Here is a 24,207-nt window from a genome sequence, read left to right as displayed (position 1 = left end):
TACTCGACAGGATGAAAGGGCACGTTACTCTTTTCTACAAGCCAGGTGACAAAATCTCACTTCTGCACTACCTACCAATCTCTAACTAGCGTACCTTGCAAAATATTGGAGATTTTATGTGCACCCAACTCATGCATTTTCTAGTCTCAACTTGTTCCACCCATTCATTGTTTCTATCCTATGCTCACTGCGGTTTTCCAGTAGGGCGTGATACAACCCAAACAACCATTGATAAGCTTACACGACTTGAAAATAGATTTCTTAACATTGTTGCTAAAAAAGAGTCATCATTCTGTTATTTATACGCAAAAAATATAAAGTAATAGGCATGTAAAGGCTTAACAATTACAACATCTGTAAGGCGATACAAAAGGAACTTAAATAACAATAACTTCTGAAGTGGCTAACCTAAAGTCCACTGGAAATATGATACACGCAAGCATAATCGCTGGTTAATACCTGGCTCACGCCCTAACTATGGCGACCACATGTTAGGCAATGTTACTGCAAAGATGTTAAATTATCTTCTTGGCACTGATGTAAACATAGAAAATATGACTTAAACAGATATTATAGCCTGTATTTTATAACCTTAGTGCTAATTTATAGCAGGCATTCATTAAAAGTGTGATTTATTCAATTGTATAAGAGTAATCCAATTCTCTCTTTACAACATGCGTGTACATTTTACCTTCTATTTTTAATGCTTGAGCAATAACTATTCTATCCTGTTAAACTTTGTTTTGCAATAATTCTTGATTATTGTTGTAATAATTAACCGATCTCATGTTTGATATCTTATGTTTACAATTAGCTGTCACTGCTTTGCGGTCCTTTTGAGGTATGGGAGCTAGTCAGGCTGCTTTTGTGCAGATTTTACTCTCGCCATCCCCCTCCCCCCTTCATGTATAACATATGATAATAAAAATTCAATTCAATTCAACAAGGCTTCCTTATGGACCTTTCATGCGGAACAACTACATTGGTGCATCACTTGTACCGTAACCTTATTACTAAAACTTAGATTGATGCTATTTTCCTGGATTAGAATAAAGTATAGATTTGATAAGCGCCCTCACCAACGACTGCTACTGAAGCTCTCTCAGCTTAACTTACACCTTAATATATTAAATTTGATTGCTGTAATTCTGTCTAGTCGCTCGGAGTCCATACACGTCAACAATCACACTTCTGGCTCCTTCCCTGCGACTTGTGGCGTCTCTCTATGAAGTGTCTTAAGACCTCTGTACTTTCTTTTCCATAAACGACCTCCTTGTTCAGTTTCGCTCTAAAATTCGTATGTTCCCTGACGATTGTGTCATTTAACGGACAAAACCTCTAGTTTTAGTGCTGTACAACATGACTATAACAACATGTAGGACTGGTGTAACGACTGGACAGTGACTCTCAGCTCCGCTAAACGCTAAGAAATGTGTTGTACTCCCCGCCAAACTTTTCCTACGGTATGGCTTACACTTCCTCTTAAAATCCGGCCACATTAAATTAACTGGGCGTCACTGTAACCTGCGATTTGTACTAGTGAAACACATAACAATCACTGCGACGACCACGAAACAATAGGTTTTTTTTAAAGGTCCACCTACCTCACGCACCTCACGATGGTAAGCTGCTAACCTGGTAAGATGGCAACCTGAGTACGCTTCCCTCGTCTGATTCCCTCATCAAGCAAATGTTACGAATGCACTCGGAGGCCATCCAGGAGGGTCGCGCAGCAAGACTTATTCATTTGTGCCATTCGTATCACACCTGCTCGTTGTTAAAAGCACAGTCCGGTTTAAACACGCTATCGTCCCGGCGCCGCATCGAATCACCTATTACATTTTCAGAGCTTTTTATTATAGCTCGCTTCGTCGAGCTCCCTCATTGTTGCCCCCACCACTGCGCATTTTCATTCTCATGGGGCATGACTTAACCTGTCGCCTCAGCAACAATGCGACCTTCCCCGCTTGTTACCTTTGGCGACTGCCGGCAGTCTTGAATGAGCCTGCCCCGCTACATCACAGGAATAACCTGCCATATAGTAAATGCTTCGCCGAGTTCTTAAATAGAAGCTATGGTGAGTGAATTTGTAAGGCCACAAATCATGAAGTTGTACTGGCAAACCCCATCTCTCGCTGCCACCATCGAAGGGTCCTTAAGAAAATAAAGTAAGGAAATAACGCGGAGAGTTTATGCGCTCAGGTTATGTCAACAAATGGCAAGCATGATACTGGACGGCACTGAATATCGGCAGCCAATACGACCTAAATAAACAAGTGTGGAGAGGGAGTGTTGCTAATCGCAAGAATGCGCTGCTCAAGAATCCGGCTCCAGATTTCCGTGCCGGAAAGAGCTCGCGGCAAATGACAAACGACACGTGGACTTGTTTATCTTTTACGGGCGAGGGCTTTTCACCGCCTAACAAATGTTATCGCTCAGTGCGGGACGCGCCCGCATGTATCGGAAGCTTCTCGAACGTTATCGATGGTTCTGTTGTCACCGGCGCTTGCGTGATGTAACTGGTAATGGCATGTGCGACGCGAACTGTGTAGAACTTTCTGGAAGACACGCGGGCACCAACAATTACTCTGGAACTTCCTATGACTCGTGCGTAAAAGCCGACGCGCTTGACCGGCCGATCAGATTTCGACGATTGGCGACCGCTACTGTTGTGCTTTGAGTGTAGCCTGTTCTTGTGGGCACAAGTTCGCCCAGTAAGATGTTTGTTTTGTCATTCACAGTTTTACAGCTGTATTGTTCACCGTCGCTACTACGTCACAATAAGAGAAGCACGTCGCCACTAGAGCCATCCATTCCGTAGATTTGCTGGATGGCGTAGATATGGGGCGTAGCGCCGACGAAGTTGCTGGAGGTTCCAGTCGACAAGCTTCCGCGGTGGTTGTGTTTAGCACCAAGCGTAGCAAGTTTGTCAGTAGCACGGAAACAGTAACCAGGCTTAGAGCCACGCGATTTAATTTCTTATAACTAATATCAAACATGCACTTAAGATTTTCACTAGGATTTCAATATTCAAACAGGATTCGAATTTTACATGTGTTTCAGTCGCTGACTGAAACACATGGGAAACGAAAAAACGGTTTTTTTTGGGGATAACCATTAGGCTAACTTCAATGAATTTTGCTGCATTTGAGAGAAAAGGATACATTCTAATGACTGTTGGAAACGGAATTTTGATTTAATGTCCGAGTTTTATCGAAGAAATTTTCAATAATTGGCAAGGTTGAAAATACTAGAAGCAAATTCACAAATTCGTAACTCTAGACCGAGAATAGATATCGCAGTACTGTAGACTGCATTCGTTAGAGCATCCAAAGTGGACAAGTTTGATGCATCGATTTGCATTTTATATGAATTTGTTAAATCGTTTAAGGTTTTCCGATGTCCTTGTCACATATTACTGGTATATTTGAGAGCCATATATAATATTTAATTTTCTTCAGTTTAGATATACTATTAGATTCAATTGATAGAATTGATATCCTTTTTTCATTGCTGAGTTCCAAAGTTATAAACTTGATAGTATCGTTTCCTGAAGTTTTGTGATTTTCCAATTCGTTCATTAAAACACTGACAGCCTAAATCGAAATCTTGCGACCAGCAACCACTCGAGTTTACAGTTTGTTTTTTTTTCTTTTAAATGCAACAAATCTGATCAGCTTTGGTGCGGCGGTTACCGAGGCCTTTCTCACGTATTTAGATAGGAGCGTCTGAGCTAAAGCTTCCTCTTAAAGCTACGGCAAACTAGAGAAACAATTGTCTCTGGATTACTCTTACAGCAGTCGAGGCATTTGAAAATGCCGCAGTGCAGCGCTAACGCAGGTAATGGGTCTAAATTATGCTAATAACCCTTTTCTTCTTTTACCCAGAGGAACCACGCCATTCACTCCAGTAGAAGAACTGAAGTGCGCCACCCGAGGTGGTTCGTAACCACTTCTTGAAACGCGACAATTTCAAGGCGTCAATTTTTTACAGCATGACGAATTCCGATAGGTTTCGTTACCGCAAAGGGAAACTGAACAGCCCGAAGAGCGCCACTGTGACACCCATAGTAGACGTCCGTGAGTGACGTGATTTATGGCAGCCTCACAGGTGGGGCGACCTTTCATCGAGCCTACTCATCAATCTGTCATCCCGGTTGCCCAAAGCGGGGGGGGGGGGGGGGGGTTGGTTGTGCAAGCAGTCACGTGACTCTCGAGGTCTCTACTATGGCCACCATAGCTGCGCTCTTCGGTGCTTTAGTTGCCCGCATCTGTGCTCAGCGACCGACATTGATCACGCTGTAAAACAATTACCAGTCTTAATTTCTTCCGTTTCTGCGAAAGGTTACAAACTCTTAAATATGACGCGCTTCAAGTCTCATTGACAGCAATCCCACGGCTGTTTGGTTACATAGTTTACCACTCTGATTTACAAAATTACTTGTTTATTTATTACATGCTCGTCATTTTCTAACATATGACCCTGCGGTAACAGCATTATCAGATAATATCGTTTATTTTATCATCTTTTTTATTTCTACCTTAATTTCGAACCCACATTGTAAAATATCGAGTATAATGAGCAACTAAGTGTGGCTTTTTTCTCTCGGCACTGCAACGCTGCCTACAGATAAGCACTTATCTCCATTGTCAACTGTAAAAATGAACAAAGGCAACCGTCTGAACAGAATCACCAACTCTCCAACTTAAGAAGCTTCTTGTTCTTCACTACTCTCATCCATCGACCCCCCACCTTCTATAGAAATATGTCCCCATTAGGAATGCCTGTACTCCGCAAACAATTTCGGCCCTAAGATCTTTTTTTAACATGTGCCCTGGTACATTTGAGAACTATTTTCTATTTACACCGAAGCTGTATATAGCTATAGGCGTTAGTCGACGCTCGTCCGTCAGCAGCGTCGCGTCGACGCGATAAAATTTTCGTCTCCAGTTCCTCGCCAATGCTCTGTAGCTGTCAATATAATGTAGGTATCCTGGAAAAAAGAAAGTCAAATTGGCCGCTAGGACGGCTGTATCATTATGTTGAGTTTCAATTACTTGTCGCGATTAGTTCACAGGGAAGTTGTAAGCCCAACCAAATGACACAAATGGCTCGGTTGAGATAAAACACAGCACAGCATAGCTGCTCTTCCTTCATCGCAGAGTGGAAGAGGTGATGAATTTTTTGGTGGTGACCTCGTTCTTTCTGCCCCGCAACCCTAGCTGTGCCATGCCGGCGAGAGTTTCCGTGTGTAAGTTAACTCACCGCTACGCTGTAGATCAGTTTTTTGTAAAACTTCGGCCCCAAAACATTGCGGACAGTCCAGTACGCCCTGGCAGCTCCCTTCTGACCGCCGGCACAGGACACGAATCCTACAGCTCGCAGCCTGCGTTCAGTGTAGACAAAAAATGACACAATAAAAAAGAAATGCAAGCACTCTTTGTAGCTTACATTTAACCGAAACAATCATGCGGCGCGCGAACAGCAGCGGTTTCAAAACCGCTCTTCAGATAGAATAACGGAAGCAGTGTGTCAAAAGTGAGCATAACCATAGAAATGTCAACCGGGCTGCGTACAAGGAGAACATATCCCCTACGCGCCTGAGAGTCAAAGCTGCGCGCCTATTGGCTCTCGCTGCAGGCCACTTCCGCTAGCATGGCGGCACCCGGGGCCGGGGCCTCCGCCGTTGCCTCCGAGATTCAGGCTTGTTTACGCTCCGACGCTGGGCTGCCGCTGCGGTGAACGCGATGCAGCAGTGCGCATCTGACGCCCATTTGGTGACACGAGCGCGCATCACTTGCACTGTGGTGTATCCGATGCGCGTCAAGCAACTTGAAATGCTTCGAGAAACGCCTCTGCCACGTTGCGCAAGGGTTGCGTGCATGCAGGCCTTTGACAACACCACGCCACATTGCCGGAAGCCGCGTCGCTCTATTTTCAACAACGCGGAAAAAAGGATTCATGCGGGAAGTGGACACGCGCCAGCGAGAAGGAAGAAGACGGCGGCATGATCAAGGGGCCATGTGTTGATGCCACAACGATAACGACGACACGATAAGTTTTTGTTACAGTTCAGAGTGCGTGTTTCAGAGAAGGTGAGTACGATCAGGTAAGACTTAACGCCGCTTATACGTTTTGCGGGGCGAGCACTTGTCCAAAATATTTCGATGCCACACCGAATGACAGAGTACCTGCTACGGGGAATGAGTAGCGCGCATGTATTTGAAGGTGTGCGCCCGTAAGCCTTCAAAGCACGCTTGAAGCCACAAGCACTTTCCTACTGCCGCACGTGCGGCTTTGCTCTGAAGCCCTATTCTTCGTGGTATATGATTTCCTTATAGCCGCTATGTGTGAAGGAAAGGCGCATGGCCAACACGTAATTTTCTCACCTCTTATTGGAACAATGCGTAAACCAAGGGGGAAATTCCTCTAGCACACCGAGCTTGCTTCCATTCTCCAGTATGAAAAAAAAAAGGAAAACGGTAATTTCTGATGGCTTCAACGCATGTCAGTAACGCGGTGAAGCACTAAGTGTATTGCGATGCAGCGAGTAAGAATTTGCGCGCGTACTAGGTGTAAGGAACATGATATCACAACTGGAAACGCCACTAAGCCACGGTTTGGCTCCTTATTATTATTCCAGATGCGCACCTGAGGCCGCCGACTGCCGGTATTTTTCTTTTCGCGTGCTATACAATTTCACAGTATGTAAGTAATGTGGAGAAGCCTTTTAAAGCACATATTCACCGTCATGGCTGCTTCTGAAACCCGCCCACTCAAGCTTTCGTTAATTACCTCTAGGTTATTTTCATCTTCCAGTTCTAAAGCTGTATATTTGTTCGCGACCACCAGCCTGAATTAATCTGATTTTTGCCGTACATCGTCTTCGCTGGCTTCTTTCTTCTTTACTAACTTTGCTCTTTCTCAGGTGAAATTGAGAGAAATCCCTAGACCCCCACTAACACATGGTCACTACACTTTGTCCTGCCTAACACTTCCATATCCTGCACTATGCTGGGGCCGGCGAACTGTGCGAAATCTATTTACTTTCTTGTTTCTCCATTAGGGCTTTTCGAGGTGCACTTGCTGTTGCTGCGCGCTTCCTCAAGAAGGTATTCATTATTCGGAGCCTATTCTCTTCAGTGAATTCTGCCGACATCTCTCCCCTGGTGCTTCTAGACTTGATTCCGCAGTTACCATTTGCTTGTTTCCCAGCCTGCTCTCTCCCCGCTTTTGCATTGATGTCACCCATGACAGATTACTATGTAGTTCAATGTAAACCATCGTCCATTATGAAAGGAAACACCGTATTTTTGTTCGAAGCCGATGATTTTCCTCGTGTGGGCTTGTTTGAGGAAAACTTTCATGAGCAAGATTCTTCAACAGGATACCAACATAATGGCTAGCCGGCAGTGAGCTTCTGACATGCATGTTTGGAGAAGTCGCGGTGAGAAAACAGGTGAGGCATCACCTCTCACCGCGGCTGAAGGTGTACTGGGCCTATTTGGTCCCTAACGTCAGGAGAGGAGAGAAATGGCAAAAAAAGAATTCATGTGCTCAATTGCGCGCACCGTGAATGAAACGGATATTTATTTGACAGAAACATTCCTTTCTGTCGCAATATACACAACCGCGCACGTGACTTGTTGGACCGTATGGCCTGAGCTCCGTCGTCTTCGCGTCGCCGGTTATAACGACGTAGCCAGGAATGAGTATGTGCCATCCAACATCGTGACCCACTGCATACGCTCGAAATAAAACGAAGCTCTAGTTACTTTTTTACGCGGGACAAATGGCAGTCTTCGTTAACTATATTTTAAGCGTACGTTTGCTCCCATACAGAGTACGCTTAATTAGCTTGAGGCCGGATAGCGAGAGCGCAATAAGGGAACATATAACTCTTAAAATAAGTAAAGGAATGGGCACTGATACCGATGGCTCAGTGTCTATAGCGTCATGTCACTGATTATTAGAAAGCTTTAGCATAGAGAAAGAAATTCAGCAAGGGGGGATATTCGGCGAAAACTGGTAACAGGAAACACTTCGCGCCTAGTGTTAATTCCATCCGTTAGTTGACGCGACCATCGGAAAAAAAGAATGTGAAATGAACTTGCAGACAACGTTTTATCTTTTGTTTTATTCTTTCCCGCTAAAACTAAAAATGTTTTGTATATAAGTGAACATATACTTCGTACTTCGACACGCTACCACTGCAGTATTGGACTACGGCAAGGTGAGAAATTTTGTTTCACAGTCTTTGACACATTTCCAGCGAATTTAGGCTTATACGGCACAGAACCGAGACTAGTGACGCAATAGCGAAAAACAGCTCGGCTGTTCTGTCGCAGTTAATTTGAGTTGACTCGTACTGAGATATGTTGCCGACGCTTTCTGTGAGCCCCAACATTATTGTAACTTGTTTCGGTAGTTTCTGGGCACGCTTGCCGCACCCGGCTAGGTGACGCAGTTAGCGGTAGCGAAAAGCAGCTTGAGCGTGGTGACAGTTTCGCGTGTACTGAATGTTACTAGGACAAGTTCGTGGCGCTTTCCCTGACCCCCAACATTAAATTTCTTAACTTCTTGAGACACTTTAGAGGCATGCTCGCCGCGCCTGGGGCTGTGAAGCAGTTAGCAAAAAAGCGAGCTGGCCATGCATGGTGACAGTTTTGCGTGTACTGAATTTTAGTGGGACAACTTTTTGACGCTTTTTATGGCCCTGCAACAACATATACCTTCTTTCGGTGCAGACGCTTGTCGAAAACAGGATGAGCGATTGCCAGGAGTGATAACACGGGAGTGTGTTTCTTGCGCCCGCAGAACGCGCAAAGGATAACGCCGAGGAGCTCAAAAACCGTGAACTTGACAATTCTCTCTTCTGAGCGACTGAAAACAGGCTCTGCACCCACGAATTTGTCTGGGGTGTGACTAGAAGGCATTCTGCGAGCGTGTAACATGGTCTTGCTGAGAACCTGTGTTGTGGCCACCTCATATGTGTACTTGGCCCATCGCGTCGACTGAAGCAAAGTAGTTCTGCCAAGTCACTCGTGTATTTGTGCTTTTGAAGTGCAGGGAAATGCCCTGGAAGGGAGGGATGCTTGAAAATCATCTTTCTTCATATTTTATGGGATTATTTGGGAGGAATCTATTTGCTACGAAATGTATGTAAAAGTGAATTTATCTGTAATGCCACCCATTCACAACTTACGCACCTTTCTGCTCTACGCGCAGTGTTCCTGCAGTGTGAGGTCAACATACCAAAATGATACATGCTTATAATTTACTTTTTTTTCAGCTGATGGCATCCAGTAGAGCTTCGTACGGCAACGACTGCTGCTTACCTGGTGCCACAACTCTGGATGAAATCACAAAGGGCCCGGAATGAGCATTTATATAGAGCAAAATAATCATTTCATGATTTCAGAACACGTCTTGCATTTACTTTATTAAATTGCGCATGGCACAGATTCGGTGGAGGCTTCCAAAGATCGTTCAGAATCATTTTTGCTAAATAATGAAACGATTCCGCGCCAAGGTCGCACGTGGTTCAGCAGTAGAGCGAAAAAAGAAAGGTGCCACGCCGATCAGTGGAGCTGGCGTGGCGTGTACCAGCTGACGTTCAAAACGTGCGCGCCCAAAACGGAAAGCGGAAGGTATTAATCTCACACGCTTGGTGCGCTACAGTCAATTCGGCTTCTGGGCTCTGTGGGAGTGTCCACTCTTGTAGAATTTCTTTATGGTTTTAGGTTCGATTACCGGTGGTGACGGTCCCAACGGAATGCAAGAGCATTTGCGTACCAAGCTTTCAAGACATGTTAGATAACCGCAAGAGGGTAAACTTATTCCGGAACCCTCGACTATGGCACGCCTCATATCCAACTCGTGCCTTCTCAGAACTTCAAACCCATCAGTATAAGTTTCTTAATATAAGCATTCGACGTAAAAAATAAATGAGCTGTCATTCGATGCTGAAGCGAAGCTGTTTGTAGGAGACACTCAGATCTCCCGCGAACGTTTAGCTACCAAAATATCCTTGTATCACTGATTTCAGAAACCAAGCGGCCATTACTTTTTGTGCCAGGAAATAATGAAAAAGCAACTGTTTCACTGAAGACATTTTGATGGGGCAAGGGAATAGCTGGGGCCGAATCTTACAACGGTTTTGAATACGAACCGTTCGCTTCGCCGCTTACGTCATTAAATGTTCCACTCCCAAGCCTGTGGTGGAAGAAGGGGAGGACGTGACCAACAGATGACAGGGTGCCACCTCTGAAGTCTACGTCATCATATGATGAGCTAATGGAGAAATTGCAGAATGTTTCTCCTTGCTAAATAAATGTAAAATATAAATTAAATATTATACGCCAAGTTCTGAAGTATAAACGTGTGGTACCGGGCGTTTAAGCAATGCAGAAGTAATTTTCTTTTTCATTCTCAGTCGACAGGCGGTATCGCAAGCGCAAATGAGTTGGCAGAGCGCAGCGTTACGTCGTCTGCTGCGAGAAGTTCGAACGATGGACGCAACAGGAACGCACGGCCAGCACTTCTTAAGCAGCGAGCGCGACAAAACCGTGAACTGGTTCTTAGGGCCACCTTTACTAGCCGACTATATCAATTTTCGTTCTTTTTTCGCCCTTCGTCATCTGCTTGGACATGACTCGCTCGCCGCCGCACTGTCGCTATTCCTGCAATCTGCCCGACGGCGCGTCGCGTGATAGAAGCAATAGAACTTGAAATCCAATATTACAATATATGGGCCCTGCATTGCCTGCGCAAAGTAAAATTGAAGCGTGTGGTGCTGACGGTGCGCGCTGTACCGTGAAATTGAGGAACAAAGTGGGGCACGTTTGAACTAGAGACAAAAGGGCAGCCATATAAGAGATCTCCACAATATTCCCATCCTTACTGTATAGTTTCATCAGCCGAACAAAGAAAGCGCTGAACCATCCTAGGTTGAACCCTTCTGATTGCTGAACGGCGATCTGCGAGCTATTCGCGCTGGTGATAGCACTGGGAATTCGATTGCACCATGCAAATATCTACTTGGCTTTGTCTTTGAAGTGGAGGTCACGGGAAAGCTGACCCAGCCTTTCTACCGACCAACACTGTAACTTCGAGAGCAACTTTGTGGATAGTGTCGGCCGCAGAGATCTAGGCCATTCCGATGAATGCTTCGCGTCCGACCGACCTCTGGGAGCTGCAGGCCGGTGGCGATGAACCGCAGCGCGCAAGATTCCTTCCTCTGCGTGGAATGACCACTGGTACGCTTGCACCCGAGTCTCCATTTGATAGCGTAGCCTGCAAAAGGTCTACTTAAAAGCCGGCAAGGGTGGTGCAACTCATCATCCGTCACTTCTTCGAACGCGTATCGCACTTCAAGCCGTGGTAGGCACCGAAAGAGCAACGCCATGCAAGCAGACGACGAAGGCAAGCAATAGCCTCCGAAGCTACCAACGCACGCGCGCGCGACGCCCGCGCGTCTCCGGAGTCGCGCGACCGATGCGCGCGGCCAGGGTCGCAAGCCAACAGCCAAGCCACAGCAACGGAACCCAAAGCCAACTAGCCCTTCGCCTGTTCCTACGGCCGGGTTCACCTTGAAAGTGATTGAATGATGCGTGACGTATTCACAAATTGCGATACCACCCCGCTGCCTCTGAAGACCTGTGACGTAACAAAAATTTTGGCCAATCATCATCATCATCATGATCATCATCATCAGCCTGGTTACGCCCACTGCTGGGCAAAGGCCTCTCCCATACTTCTCCAACAACCCCGGTCATGTACTAATTGTGGCCACGCCGTCCCTGCAAACTTCTTAATCTCATCCGCCCACCTAACTTTCTGCCGACCCCTGCTACGCTTCCCTTCCCTTGGGATTCAGTCCGTAACCCTTAATGACCATCGCTTATCTTCCCTCCTCATTACATGTCCTGCCCATGCCCATTTCTTTTTCTTGATTTCAACTAAGATGTCATTAACTCGCGTTTGTTCCCTCACCCAATCTGCTCTTTTCTAATCCCTTAACGTTACACCTATCATTCTTCTTTCCATAGCTCGTTGCGTCGTCCTCAATTTGAGTAGAACCCTTTTCGTAAGCCTCCAGGTTTCTGCCCCGTATGTGAGTACTGGTAAGACACAGCTATTATACACTTTTCTCTTGAGGGATAATGGCGACCTGCTGTTCATGATTTGAGAATACCTGTCAAACGCACCCCAGCCCATTCTTATTCTTCTGATTATTTCCGTCTCATGATCCGGATCCGCCGTCACTACCTGCCCTAAATAGATGTATTCCCTTACTACATCCAGTGCCTCGCTGCATATTGTATATTGCTGTTCTCTTCCGAGACTGTTAAACATTACTTTAGTTTTCTGCAGATTAATTTTTATACCCACTCTTCTGCTTTGCTTCTCCAGGTCAGTGAGCATGCATTGCAATTGGTCACCTGAGTTACTAAGCAAGGCAATATCATCAGCGAATCGCAAGTTACTAAGGTATTCTCCATTAACTTTTATCCCCAATTCTTCCCAATCCAGGTCTCTGAATACCTCCTGTAAACACGCTGTGAATAGCATTGGAGAGATCGTATCTCCCTGTCTGACGCCTTTCTTTATTGGGATTTTGTTGCTTTCTTTATGGAGGACTACGGCGGCTGTGGAGCCGCTATAGATATCTTTCAGTATGTTTATATACGGCTCGTCTACACCCTGATTCCGTAATGCCTCCGTGACTGCTGAGGTTTCGACAGAATCAAACGCTTTCTCGTAATCAATGAAAGCTATATACAAGGGTTTGTTATATTCCGCACATTTCTCTTTCACCTGATTGATAGTGTGTATATGATCTATTGTTGAGTAGCCTTTACGGAATCCTGCCTGGTCCTTTGCCTGACAGAAGTCTAAGGTGTTCCTGATTCTATTTGCGATTACCTTAGTAAATAGTTCGTAGGCAACGGACAGTAAGCTGATCGGTCTATAATTTTTCAAGTCTTTGGCGTCCCCTTTCTTATGGATTAGGATTATGTTAGCGTTCTTCCAAGATTTCGGTACGCTCGAGGTCATGAGGCATTGCGTATACAGCGTGGCCAGTTTCTCTAGAACAGTCTGCCCACCATCCTTCAACAAATCTGCTGTTACCTGATCCTCCCCAGCTGCTTTCCCCCTTGCATATCTCCCAAGGCTTTCTTTACTTCTTCCGGCGTTACCTTTGGGATTTCGAATTCCTCTACACTATTTTCTCTTCCATTATCGTCGTGGGTGCCACTGGTACTGTATAAATCTCTATAGAACTCCTCAGCCACTTGAACTATCTCATCTATATTAGTAACTATATTGCCGGCTTTGTCTCTCAACGCACACATCTGATTCTTGCCTATTCCTAGTTTCTTCTTCACTGTTTTTAGGCTTCCTCCGTTCCTGAGAGCCTGTTGAATTCTATGCATAATATAGTTCCTGATGTCCGCTGTCTTACGCTTGTTGATTAACTTAGAAAGTTGTGCCAGTTCTATTCTAGCTGTAGGGTTAGAGGCTTTCATACATTGGCGTTTCTTGATCAGATCTTTTGTCTCCTGCGATAGCTTACTGGTTTCCTGTCTAACGGCGTTACCACCGACTTCTATTGCGCACTCCTTAATGATGCCCATGAAATTGTCGTTCATTGCTTCAACACTAAGGTCCTCTTCCTGAGTTAAAGCCGAATACCTGTTCTGTAGCTTGATCCGGAATTCCTCTAGTTTCCCTCTTACAGCTAACTCATTGATTGGCTTCTTGTGTACCAGTTTCTTCCGTTCCCTCCTCAAGTGTAGGCTGATTCGAGTTCTTACCATCCTATGGTCAATGCAGCGTACCTTGCCGAGCACGTCTACATCTTGTATGATGCCAGGGTTCGCGCAGAGTATGAAGTCGATTTCATTTCTAGTCTCACTATTCGGGCTCCTCCACGTCCACTTTCGACTAACCCGCTTGCGGAAGAAGGTATTCATTATCCTCATATTATTCCGTTCCGCACACTCTACTAATAACTCTCCCCTGCTATTCCTAGTGCCTATGCCATATTCCCCCACTGCCTTGTCTCCAGCCTGCTTCTTGCCTACCTTGGCATTAAAGTCGCCCATTAGTATAGTGTACTTAGTTTTCACTCTACCCATCGCCGATTCCACGTCTTCATAGAAGCTTTCGACTTCCTGGTCATCATGACTGTATGTAGGGGCGTAGACCTGTATAATCTTCATTTTGTACCCCTTATTAAGTTTAAGAACAAGACCTGCCACCCTCTCGTTAATGCTCTAGAATTCCTGTATGTTACCAGCTATATTCTTATTAATCAGGAATCTGACTCCTAGTTCTCTTCTCTCCGCTAAGCCCCGGTAGCACAGGACGTGCCCGCTTTTTAGCAGTGTATATGCTCTTTTGGCCTTCTAACTTCACTGAGCCCTACTATATCCCATTTGCTGCCCTCAAGTTCCTCCAATAGCACTGCTAGACTCGCCTCACTAGATAACGTTCTAGCGTTAAACATTGCCAAGTTCATATTCCAATGGCGGCCTGTGCGGAGCCAGTGAGTCTTACTCCGGACTGGCCACCATTGGAAAATGAACCTGGTAACGTTTAACGCTAGAATCAGGTGAGGCCAAACCAACGGTTCCCCAACCGAACCGTTAATAGATTCGGTCCCTGGACACCGGTTGTATGCCAAAGCAGCATATTGGTATAAAGTTTGCAAACAGGGATAGGGTGCCTCAGAAAGGCTGGCCAACGTTTCGAGAGGAGGGCTTATCTTCGTCAAAAGCGGCCTCGTCATCCTCGGCAGGTCAGTTTTAAAGGGTTAGTGCAGTGACATCACGTGTGGGTGTTGTCGCTGGCGGCTTGTTTTAAAGGCAGAGACTTCAGAGGTAATGAGCGTTGTCGTCCGACGGCTGTGAGCTTCATTCCTAAGACGATCAGCATGTTTCAACCCTTCAACCAATAACCACTGGAGTTCCACAAGGAAGTATCTTAGGACCGCTACTGTTTATTATATACATAAACGACATAACAGATATCAGCAGCCTTCCAAAATAGATCAGCATGTTTCAACTCTTCAACCAATAACCACTGGAGTTCCACAAGGAAGTATCTTAGGACCGCTACTGTTTATTATATACATAAACGACATAACAGATATCAGCAAACTTCCAAAATATCTTCTGTATGCAGACGATACGAGTCTCTTGTTAGGGGTAATAACATTCCATTGCTCATTTCAAACATAAACAGCGTATTAGAAAAGTTGAAATCATGGAGCGCAGCAAATTTCTTGATAATAAATAGTAAGAAAACAAAAGCGGTACTTTTTCATTACCGGCAGAGCATCGTTACATCAGACATTAGGCTAAAAATAGACAATTCTATTATAGAGGTAGTAGACAGTAAAAACACTAGGAATTTTCTTTAACAAGAACATGAGCTGGGACCCTCATATTAGCTCCCCTTTAACTAATTTATGAAAGTGCGTCGGAATGCTCGCGAAATTTCGCTCCTATCTACCTGTACCATATAAATTAAAAATATACAACACATTATTCATGTCATATGTTGACTACTGTTTCCTTGTTTGGGGCACTACTACTCAAACTAACCTGCACAAAATGCACAAGCTGCAAAAGAAAATACGTTACATAGCAAATGTTGACTACCTCGCGCACACCAAAGAATTGTTTAAGTGATTCAAAATCATATCCGTTCATAAGCTATACAAATTTTTCTTAGCCGTAAGATATAAACAATCAATTTTTCACAATGACAACTTCTTGATAGCATTGTCATACCTCGAAGCAAACTCGATGCCATACTCGTTTCGAAAACACGAACGTTGGACCATTCCCTTTTGCCGTACAGAACATGGTCGACAGATGATGCGTCATGCAGTTCCAAGGTTACTAAATAAATTCATATTTGAACGTTTTTCTCTTGAAACATCTAGTACACAAACTCTAAGAAATCATTTCTTGTAAGCCGCTGTATTCCGTTTGCATTAAAGTGTGACACGAATGACATTTGCATCTCTGTTAACAGCTATTCATTGTGTATTAATGAGCATGTACGACGAGTTTATGTCGATCGTTCTTAATTTCCCAAATAACGATTTTTCTGAATTGTTCCGCTGTATTCGCTTTGCGTTAAAGTGTGATAGGAAGGACATTTTCATCTCCGTGAACACCTATGCATTGTGTATTAATGAGCATGTACCAAGAGTTTATATCGACTGTTCTAAATTTCTTGTATTATATTCTGTTATGTAGTGTGTGTGGATTTTGTACTTTTTTAAAAAACTTTTGACCTTGCTGTACGCCATGTAGGGGGACTCGGGCTTCCTCAAGCGAAAATCGTTCGCTTTTTGCCTGAGCCTACCCACATCATATTGATGTAAATAAAACTGACTTGACTTGACGAGGGGACAAGAGCGGGAGAGTGGGAACGCGGGGAGAAAAGAAGAGAAAGCAGAGTGCTATTCCATCTGTCAGACCCTTTCTTGATTTTATTTATTTTATTTATTTATTTATTTATACAATACTGCAGGCCTCATTGAGGCCCAGGCAGGAGGGGCATACAAAATACAGAATAATTGCATTTGCAGACGTAAGAACAAATGGACCAAATTAGTGTGCGCAATAGCAATGGAGCCCACCAGCTGCGAGAACCAAATGGGTAAAAAGAACACTCGGTCTTGTAACCAAACAATTCCCAAAACAAAAGTGAAGAGTAAATGTACAAATGAACCGTGTTGTGCCATCACCACAAGCCCGGATTCCGAATCTGCAAGATGCAGAATCTATCCTGCGAGCGCCCTAATTCTCCCTTCACAAGTCAAGATGCGGAGCCGTCGGGCAGCGGGATCCTGCGGGAGAAGCCTCGGCGAGCCGCATGTTTGGACGTGTCCGCGTGTGCCAGACAGCCCGGCGCCGCACCTCCCTTTGCCTGGAGGTCACCGCGCGCGCGAACTTTGAACCGGGTGGCCAGCGCGGTCGCTGGTTGGACCCCTCGGACGACCGTCGTGTGCTGACTTTGTATTGGGCCGTTTGAGTGACAATGGTTCCTCGGGGATTATAAAAGCAGCAACGCGCTGCCTGAAAAAGGAGGATCCGCCGACCCACCGGGAGAGAGTGTCGCTCCCGACTGGGGTGAGATGTGTCACGCGTTTTCGCCGGACGTCGTCGTGCGAGAACAGTCGCGTTTGTTGTGAGCACTCGGCCCCAGTGCCGACCCGTTCATGTCCTGTATGATAACCTGTATATAATGTATAAAGTCCCTTTTGTTATTCTCATCGACGCCAGGCTCGGAGTCTTCGCCACCAACGCTCTGTCACGAAACGGGTGACGAGCGCTACGGGACCACAAAGCCGTAATCGTGGTGCAGCGGTGCAAGTTCGTAACAACCGTCAGTACAATTTTAAGCAATGAGAAGGAATGTAACACAAAGATCAATTTCAGTTATTACTATGAAATCAGTAGTTCAAACGGTCAATGGAATCAGTACTGTTTAGTAGTGACTGAGGTAAATTATTCCAATCGGTTATAGTGCGTGGGAAAAAAGAATATTTAAAAATGTTAGTTCTGGCATTATAGGGAGTTAGAGAGTCAGCATGACGATGACGTGTTCGGCGTGCTGTCATTGGCGTTACATAAGGCTCAGGAGTGAGGGCGAGGAGATTATTTTTAAGAAGAAAAAGTAATTTCAGCCGTTGTATTTTTCTTCGTATTTCCAATGTCTGAATGCCATGTTGTCTCATTATTGCTGTCGGGGAATCAGTCATACGGTATTTCGAAAAAATAAATCTGATTGCTTTACGCTGTACTCGTTCTAGTGCATCAATGTTCGTTTTCGTGTAAGGGTCCCACACTATGCAGGCATACTCCAGTTTTGGCCTTATTATTGATGTGTAGGCTAAAAGTTTAGTTTCAGCGGGAGCTTGTTTTAGTTTATGACGTAGAAGACAGAGTTTACGAAAGGCTGAGTCACATACGTTAGAAATATGAATGTTCCAGTGCAGGTTATGAGTTATTGTGACGCCAAGGAAAGGAGAGAACAGCAACGTCGCGAGGAGGAAAAGGAGGAAAGGAGAGAACAGCAACGTCGCGAGGAGGAAAAGGAGGAAAGGAGAGAGATTCGTGAGCACGAGCTTAAAATGAAAGAGTTGGAGACCCGAAATAGCTCGCCAGCGCCTAGTCTCACTTCTAATGTTCCAAGAATACGCGATCAACTTCCACCCTTTGTCGTCGGAGAGGATATGGCCAAATACGTCGTGAAATTTGAGCACATCTGCGAACGGAATAGCATTGAGCGATCCCTTTGGGCACAGAATCTGTTAGCCTTGCTTCCTGGGGAGGCATCAGACGTAATAACTTGCTTATCGAAAGAGGCGTTTGAGAGCTACAGTGATGTGAAGGAAGCGCTACTGCGGAAGTACAAATTGTCGCCCGAAGCTTTCCGGCAGAGGTTCCGGTATGCAAAAAAGGGTAAGGAGTCGAATGTTGACTTCGCGTTTCGTCTAAAAGCCGACCTGGTGGAATGGCTGAAGGGCGAAGAGGTTTACGACGACCGCGACAAAATTGTCGAATGCATCGCGTTGGAGCAGTTCTACCGTTGCATTGATGAGGATGTCCGGCTCTGGCTGCAAGATAGGCTAAAGGAGGTTAAGCTAAACAAGGCAGCAGAGTTAGCGGAAGAGTATTACACCCGCCGCAGCTTGCACAGCAAGGCAGTGCGCGTAGAAAAAGCTGATAGAAGAGATGGGTTTTCCGGGAAGTCCGACGAACGGAAGCAAATCAGGCGTCGCGAGTTTCGGAAAGATGAGTCTCTTACCAAAGAAACTGTAAGGGAAGGACAGAATGCATCTCAGAATGCTAACGATGGTCCCAAGCAGCGAAACGATACGACGCGTTCTTTTGAAAAACGGAAGCCGTTAACTTGCTACAATTGCAAAAAGCAAGGGCACATCGCAGCGAGCTGCCCAGAGAAAATTGCTTTTGCGACAATACGGGAAACTAACAAAAACATACGACTATTGGAGCCATATATGCGGGAAATTAAGGTAAACGGCAAGAAGTGCCGAGCACTTCGAGACTCTGCAGCAACTATGGACGTTGTTCACCCGTCTTTCGTTTCCTCGAGTGATTTTACGGGAGAGTGCGCTTGGATACGGCAAGTGGCCGAGGAGGAGAGTGTCTGTTTACCGATCGCAACGGTTACCATTGAAGGAGAGTTTGGGAAACTTAACACCGAAGCCGCTGTGTCTGCCGCCCTCCCGGAGCACTTTCCCTACCTCTTCTCAAATAGCTCGGAGCAGCTGCTGAAGGATCAGGGCAAATCATTCTTTGCCGACGTGGCGTACATGGCCCTCACGCGATCCAAAGCGCGCCAGCTGTCGAGGGAACTGGACTTTGAGTCGGTGAGCGAACAGCGGTGCGGCACACGGACTGATCAGGGTAACTTGAGTGGCGAGCAGGCACGGGAGAGGCAGAGCTCGGAGGCTGGCCTGGTCGAGCGTGTCCTGGAAGTGACTGGGAGTGACGCGTCCCGTGCTAGCCGCGATAAGGACACGACGCCGCAGTTAGGCGATGCAGGATCCCTACTCGCTCGGGTTTCCGCCAGCTGGCAGGAGCTGGCTGCAGTTCAAAGAGAAACTCTGATTCGCGAGCAAAAGGAAGATTGTTCAATAGCCGATCTGATGAAGAGCGTCAAACTGGGAGTGGAAAAAAAGAGGGTTTCATTTTACGAGGAATCTGGCTTATTGTACCGCCGCTACACAGATAAGCAGGGTCGCAAATATGAACAGCTTCTGATTCCTCGGAAATATCGCCGACAGTTACTGGAACTCGCGCACGAAAATGCGTGGGCAGGGCATCTTGGCTTGAAAAAGACCAAGGCTAGAATGGCTCAGGAGTTTTATTGGCCGTATTGTTGGAAGGATGTCGAACAATTCGTGCGCTCTTGCGACACCTGCCAGAGAATCGGCAAATCCACTGACAAGTGGAAGGCACCGATGAAGTTGGTGCCAGTCATATCCGAACCTTTTCGGCGACTAGTAATCGATATTGTAGGCCCTCTGCCAGAATCAACGAACGGTTGTAGGTATGTTCTGACCGCCCTGTGTGTCGCGACCAAGTTCCCCGAGGCAGTACCTCTTAAGGAGCTAAATTCCTCCCAGGTCGTGGACGCTCTGCTCTCAATGTTCGCACGCGTCGGGTTCCCTTCCGAGATTCAGTGCGACAATGGCAGCGTCTTTACCAGCTGCCTAACTTCTACTTTTTTGGAAAGATGCGGCATTAAAGTAGTGCACAGTTCCATCTATCACCCGCAATCTAACCCAGTAGAGCGGATGCACTCGGTGCTGAAGCGAATATTGAGAGCCCTGTGCTTTGAGCGTCACTGTGACTGGGAGGCCTGCATTCCCGCCGCTATGTTCGCCTTGAGATCGGCTCCCCATGAGAGCACCGGCTTTAGCCCCGCGGAGCTTGTATATGGCCGGAGCCTAAGAACTCCGTTGCGCATGCTGCGAGAGTCTTGGGAAGGCAGTGACGACGACCCAAATGTAGTCTCGTACGTCCTCGACCTCCTCCAGAGGCTCGGGAAAACCAAAGATCTTGTAGAGAGCCACATGAAGGCGGCGAAAACCTTGTCAAAAGAATACTACGACAAGTCAGCAAAAAAACGCACCTTCGAAGAAGGTAGCCAAGTGATGTTGCTGCGACCGTCAAAAAAAAACAAGCTCGAGGTTCATTGGGAGGGGCCCGCAAAGGTTGTAACTAAGCTTTCCGATACCAACTACGAAGTTAAATTAGGGAAACGGCCCAACAAAATTTACCACAGTAACTTGATGAAACCCTACATTCAGCGTCGCGCGATTATAAGCATGACGATAAATGCTGACGATGAGGAAGGGGCCGAAATCCTGACGACGGCTGATATGAAGGGATGTGGTTTAGAGCTAATGGTGCAACAGCTGACGTTGGAAGCGCGTCTAAGTGCCGCCCAAAAGGAGGATTTAAAGAGAATCGTTTCAGAGTTTAGGGAGGTTTTTTCGAGCCGTCCCGGAAGAACAACGGTCCTAGAGCATGACATCGAGTTAACCTCTGATCAACCGATCCGCAGTAAACCGTACCGTTGTTCGCCCGTGCAGAAAAAAATCATGGCTGAGGAGATTCAGCGCATGCGTGACTTGGGGGTTATAGTACCAAGTGAGAGCGACTACACGTCGCCCTTGATACTAGTCCAGGCTCCAGGAAAAGATCCGAGGCCATGTGTCGATTATCGGCGTCTGAACGCGATAACCCGAGATCAGACATATCCTATACCGAACCTGGAAGAAAGGGTAGAGACAGTGTCGAAGGCAAATTATATCTCTACCCTGGATCTCGTGAGAGGCTATTGGCAAGTACCCCTTACGGAACGGGCTAGCCGCTATGCCGCCTTCGTTTCCCCGCTTGGAACATTCCGGCCACTCATGTTGAGCTTCGGCCTCAAAAACGCGCCGTATTGTTTCTCTAGCCTGATGGACAGAGTGCTTCATGGTTTAGGCGAGTTCGCATTGCCGTACCTCGATGATGTTGCCATATTTTCGGACACTTCGGAATCACATCTGGAGCACTTGCGAGTCGTGTTGAGCCGGTTGAAAGAGACAGGTCTTACTGTGAAACCAGCTAAATGTCACCTAGGTTGCGGTGAAGTGACTTATTTGGGCCATGTGGTGGGGCGCGGCCGGCGTAGACCGTCCGACATCAAAGTAGCTGCTATTTTGAACTATCCCCGGCCAACCACGAAGACGGATATACGGGCCTTTTTAGGTTTAGCTGGATATTACCAACACTATGTGAGAGACTACTCTGACCTTGCCAGCCCGCTAACCGACGCACTTCGGAAGTCGGAGCCCGTTAAGGTGACGTGGGACTCAAAGAAAGAAAATGCGTTCCAAATGCTGAAGCGAGCATTAAGCCATAAGCCGGTTCTGACGGCACCAGACTTTTCGAAAGGTTTCGTCATTCAATGCGACGCGAGTGATCGCGGCATGGGAGCGGTACTATGCCAGGAAGATGCTAGTGGTCATGAACGACCAATTTTGTATTTAAGTCGCAAACTAAGTTGTAGAGAAGAGGCATACAGCACCTCTGAGAAAGAGTGCGCCTGCGTTGTGTGGGCCGTTCAGAAGCTGGCTTGTTATGTCTCCGGTTCTAAGTTTGTTGTGGAAACAGACCATTGCCCTCTAACGTGGTTAAGTAGCATGTCCTCTAAAAGCGGCCGTTTGCTGAGATGGAGCATGACCCTACAGCAGCACAGCCTCGTTGTCCGTTATAAGAAGGGAAGGTTGAACGCGAACGCTGATGCTCTAAGTCGTGCATTCTAGGCCTCGCTTCTTTCAGTGGCCTACTCGTTCCTGCTCGTTACTTACCTTCTCTTACTTCGCGACGACCTGTCCTGTTCACAGGGAGATCGGGGTAAAAATGAATGACCTCATTTGCTTCCTCAGCAGTATGTTTTCGGTCCAAAGCGATTTCAAGGGGACCATTCTATTTGTCATTATTATTGCTGATTATTAATTGTTTCTATTTTGGTGTGCTGTTAATTTGAAAACTGATTGTTTGAGCCTTGTGTGCTAGATCGTACACCTGCCTCTTGTTGCAGCGGGAGCAAAAAGAGGGATAGCAATTTAGTTAGGTTGATTTGAATTATGGCCTTGTCTGGTGTTTGACGGGAGACAGAGGGCACTTGTTCGTGTTGGGTGTTGCCTTTTGCCGGTCAGTTTTGCAAGCTGCAGAACGACCAACCGGGACCAGTGGCGAGAAGCAAGGTCTTAGGAACGACCCGAGCGGAGCTGGTCGAGGTGCCTTGGCGACAACGCGGTGAGCAGAGCTTCTGTCCTGGCGAGTCGGACCTGGGCACGTGAAGTTACCTGGCGTCCCGACACTGGACGTGAACTTGGACGAGCCTGACGAACGTGCGCGCCTGGCATCCGAGCCACGTGGAGGCAGCTCGTCTTCCCGGCGCCTTATCTGAGGGCGGGGATGCTGTTGTGCCATCACCACAAGCCCGGATTCCGAATCTGCAAGATGCAGAATCTATCCTGCGAGCGCCCTAATTCTCCCTTCACAAGTCAAGATGCGGAGCCGTCGGGCAGCGGGATCCTGCGGGAGAAGCCTCGGCGAGCCGCATGTTTGGACGTGTCCGCGTGTGCCAGACAGCCCGGCGCCGCACCTCCCTTTGCCTGGAGGTCACCGCGCGCGCGAACTTTGAACCGGGTGGCCAGCGCGGTCGCTGGTTGGACCCCTCGGACGACCGTCGTGTGCTGACTTTGTATTGGGCCGTTTGAGTGACAATGGTTCCTCGGGGATTATAAAAGCAGCAACGCGCTGCCTGAAAAAGGAGGATCCGCCGACCCACCGGGAGAGAGTGTCGCTCCCGACTGGGGTGAGATGTGTCACGCGTTTTCGCCGGACGTCGTCGTGCGAGAACAGTCGCGTTTGTTGTGAGCACTCGGCCCCAGTGCCGACCCGTTCATGTCCTGTATGATAACCTGTATATAATGTATAAAGTCCCTTTTGTTATTCTCATCGACGCCAGGCTCGGAGTCTTCGCCACCAACGCTCTGTCACGAAACGGGTGACGAGCGCTACGGGACCACAAAGCCGTAATCGTGGTGCAGCGGTGCAAGTTCGTAACAACCGTCAGTACAATTTTAAGCAATGAGAAGGAATGTAACACAAAGATCAATTTCAGTTATTACTATGAAATCAGTAGTTCAAACGGTCAATGGAATCAGTACTGTTTAGTAGTGACTGAGGTAAATTATTCCAATCGGTTATAGTGCGTGGGAAAAAAGAATATTTAAAAATGTTAGTTCTGGCATTATAGGGAGTTAGAGAGTCAGCATGACGATGACGTGTTCGGCGTGCTGTCATTGGCGTTACATAAGGCTCAGGAGTGAGGGCGAGGAGATTATTTTTAAGAAGAAAAAGTAATTTCAGCCGTTGTATTTTTCTTCGTATTTCCAATGTCTGAATGCCATGTTGTCTCATTATTGCTGTCGGGGAATCAGTCATACGGTATTTCGAAAAAATAAATCTGATTGCTTTACGCTGTACTCGTTCTAGTGCATCAATGTTCGTTTTCGTGTAAGGGTCCCACACTATGCAGGCATACTCCAGTTTTGGCCTTATTATTGATGTGTAGGCTAAAAGT

General features: G+C 46.5%; 1 protein-coding gene across 5 annotated transcripts in view; it reads right to left on the bottom strand.

Moving 5' to 3' along the window:
- The window catches only part of LOC139060456 (protein IWS1 homolog), an 84,099-nt gene that overhangs the window by 4,642 nt on the left and 55,250 nt on the right, over positions 1-24,207 (bottom strand). For 4 of the 5 annotated variants that reach the window (XM_070539590.1, XM_070539588.1, XM_070539591.1 and 1 more), the window contains one exon: positions 5,266-5,386. The exons of the other annotated variant lie outside the window; for it this stretch is intronic. In XM_070539590.1, the coding sequence (XP_070395691.1) occupies positions 5,266-5,386 (121 nt within the window). The remainder of the gene's footprint in view (positions 1-5,265; positions 5,387-24,207) is intronic. 5 annotated transcript variants of the gene reach the window in all.

Source organism: Dermacentor albipictus, chromosome 5 (assembly GCF_038994185.2).
Source record: "Dermacentor albipictus isolate Rhodes 1998 colony chromosome 5, USDA_Dalb.pri_finalv2, whole genome shotgun sequence".
Lineage (NCBI taxonomy): Eukaryota > Metazoa > Arthropoda > Arachnida > Ixodida > Ixodidae > Dermacentor > Dermacentor albipictus.
Note: the sequence above shows the minus strand (reverse complement) of the source record. Positions and strands in the feature narration are given on the sequence as shown.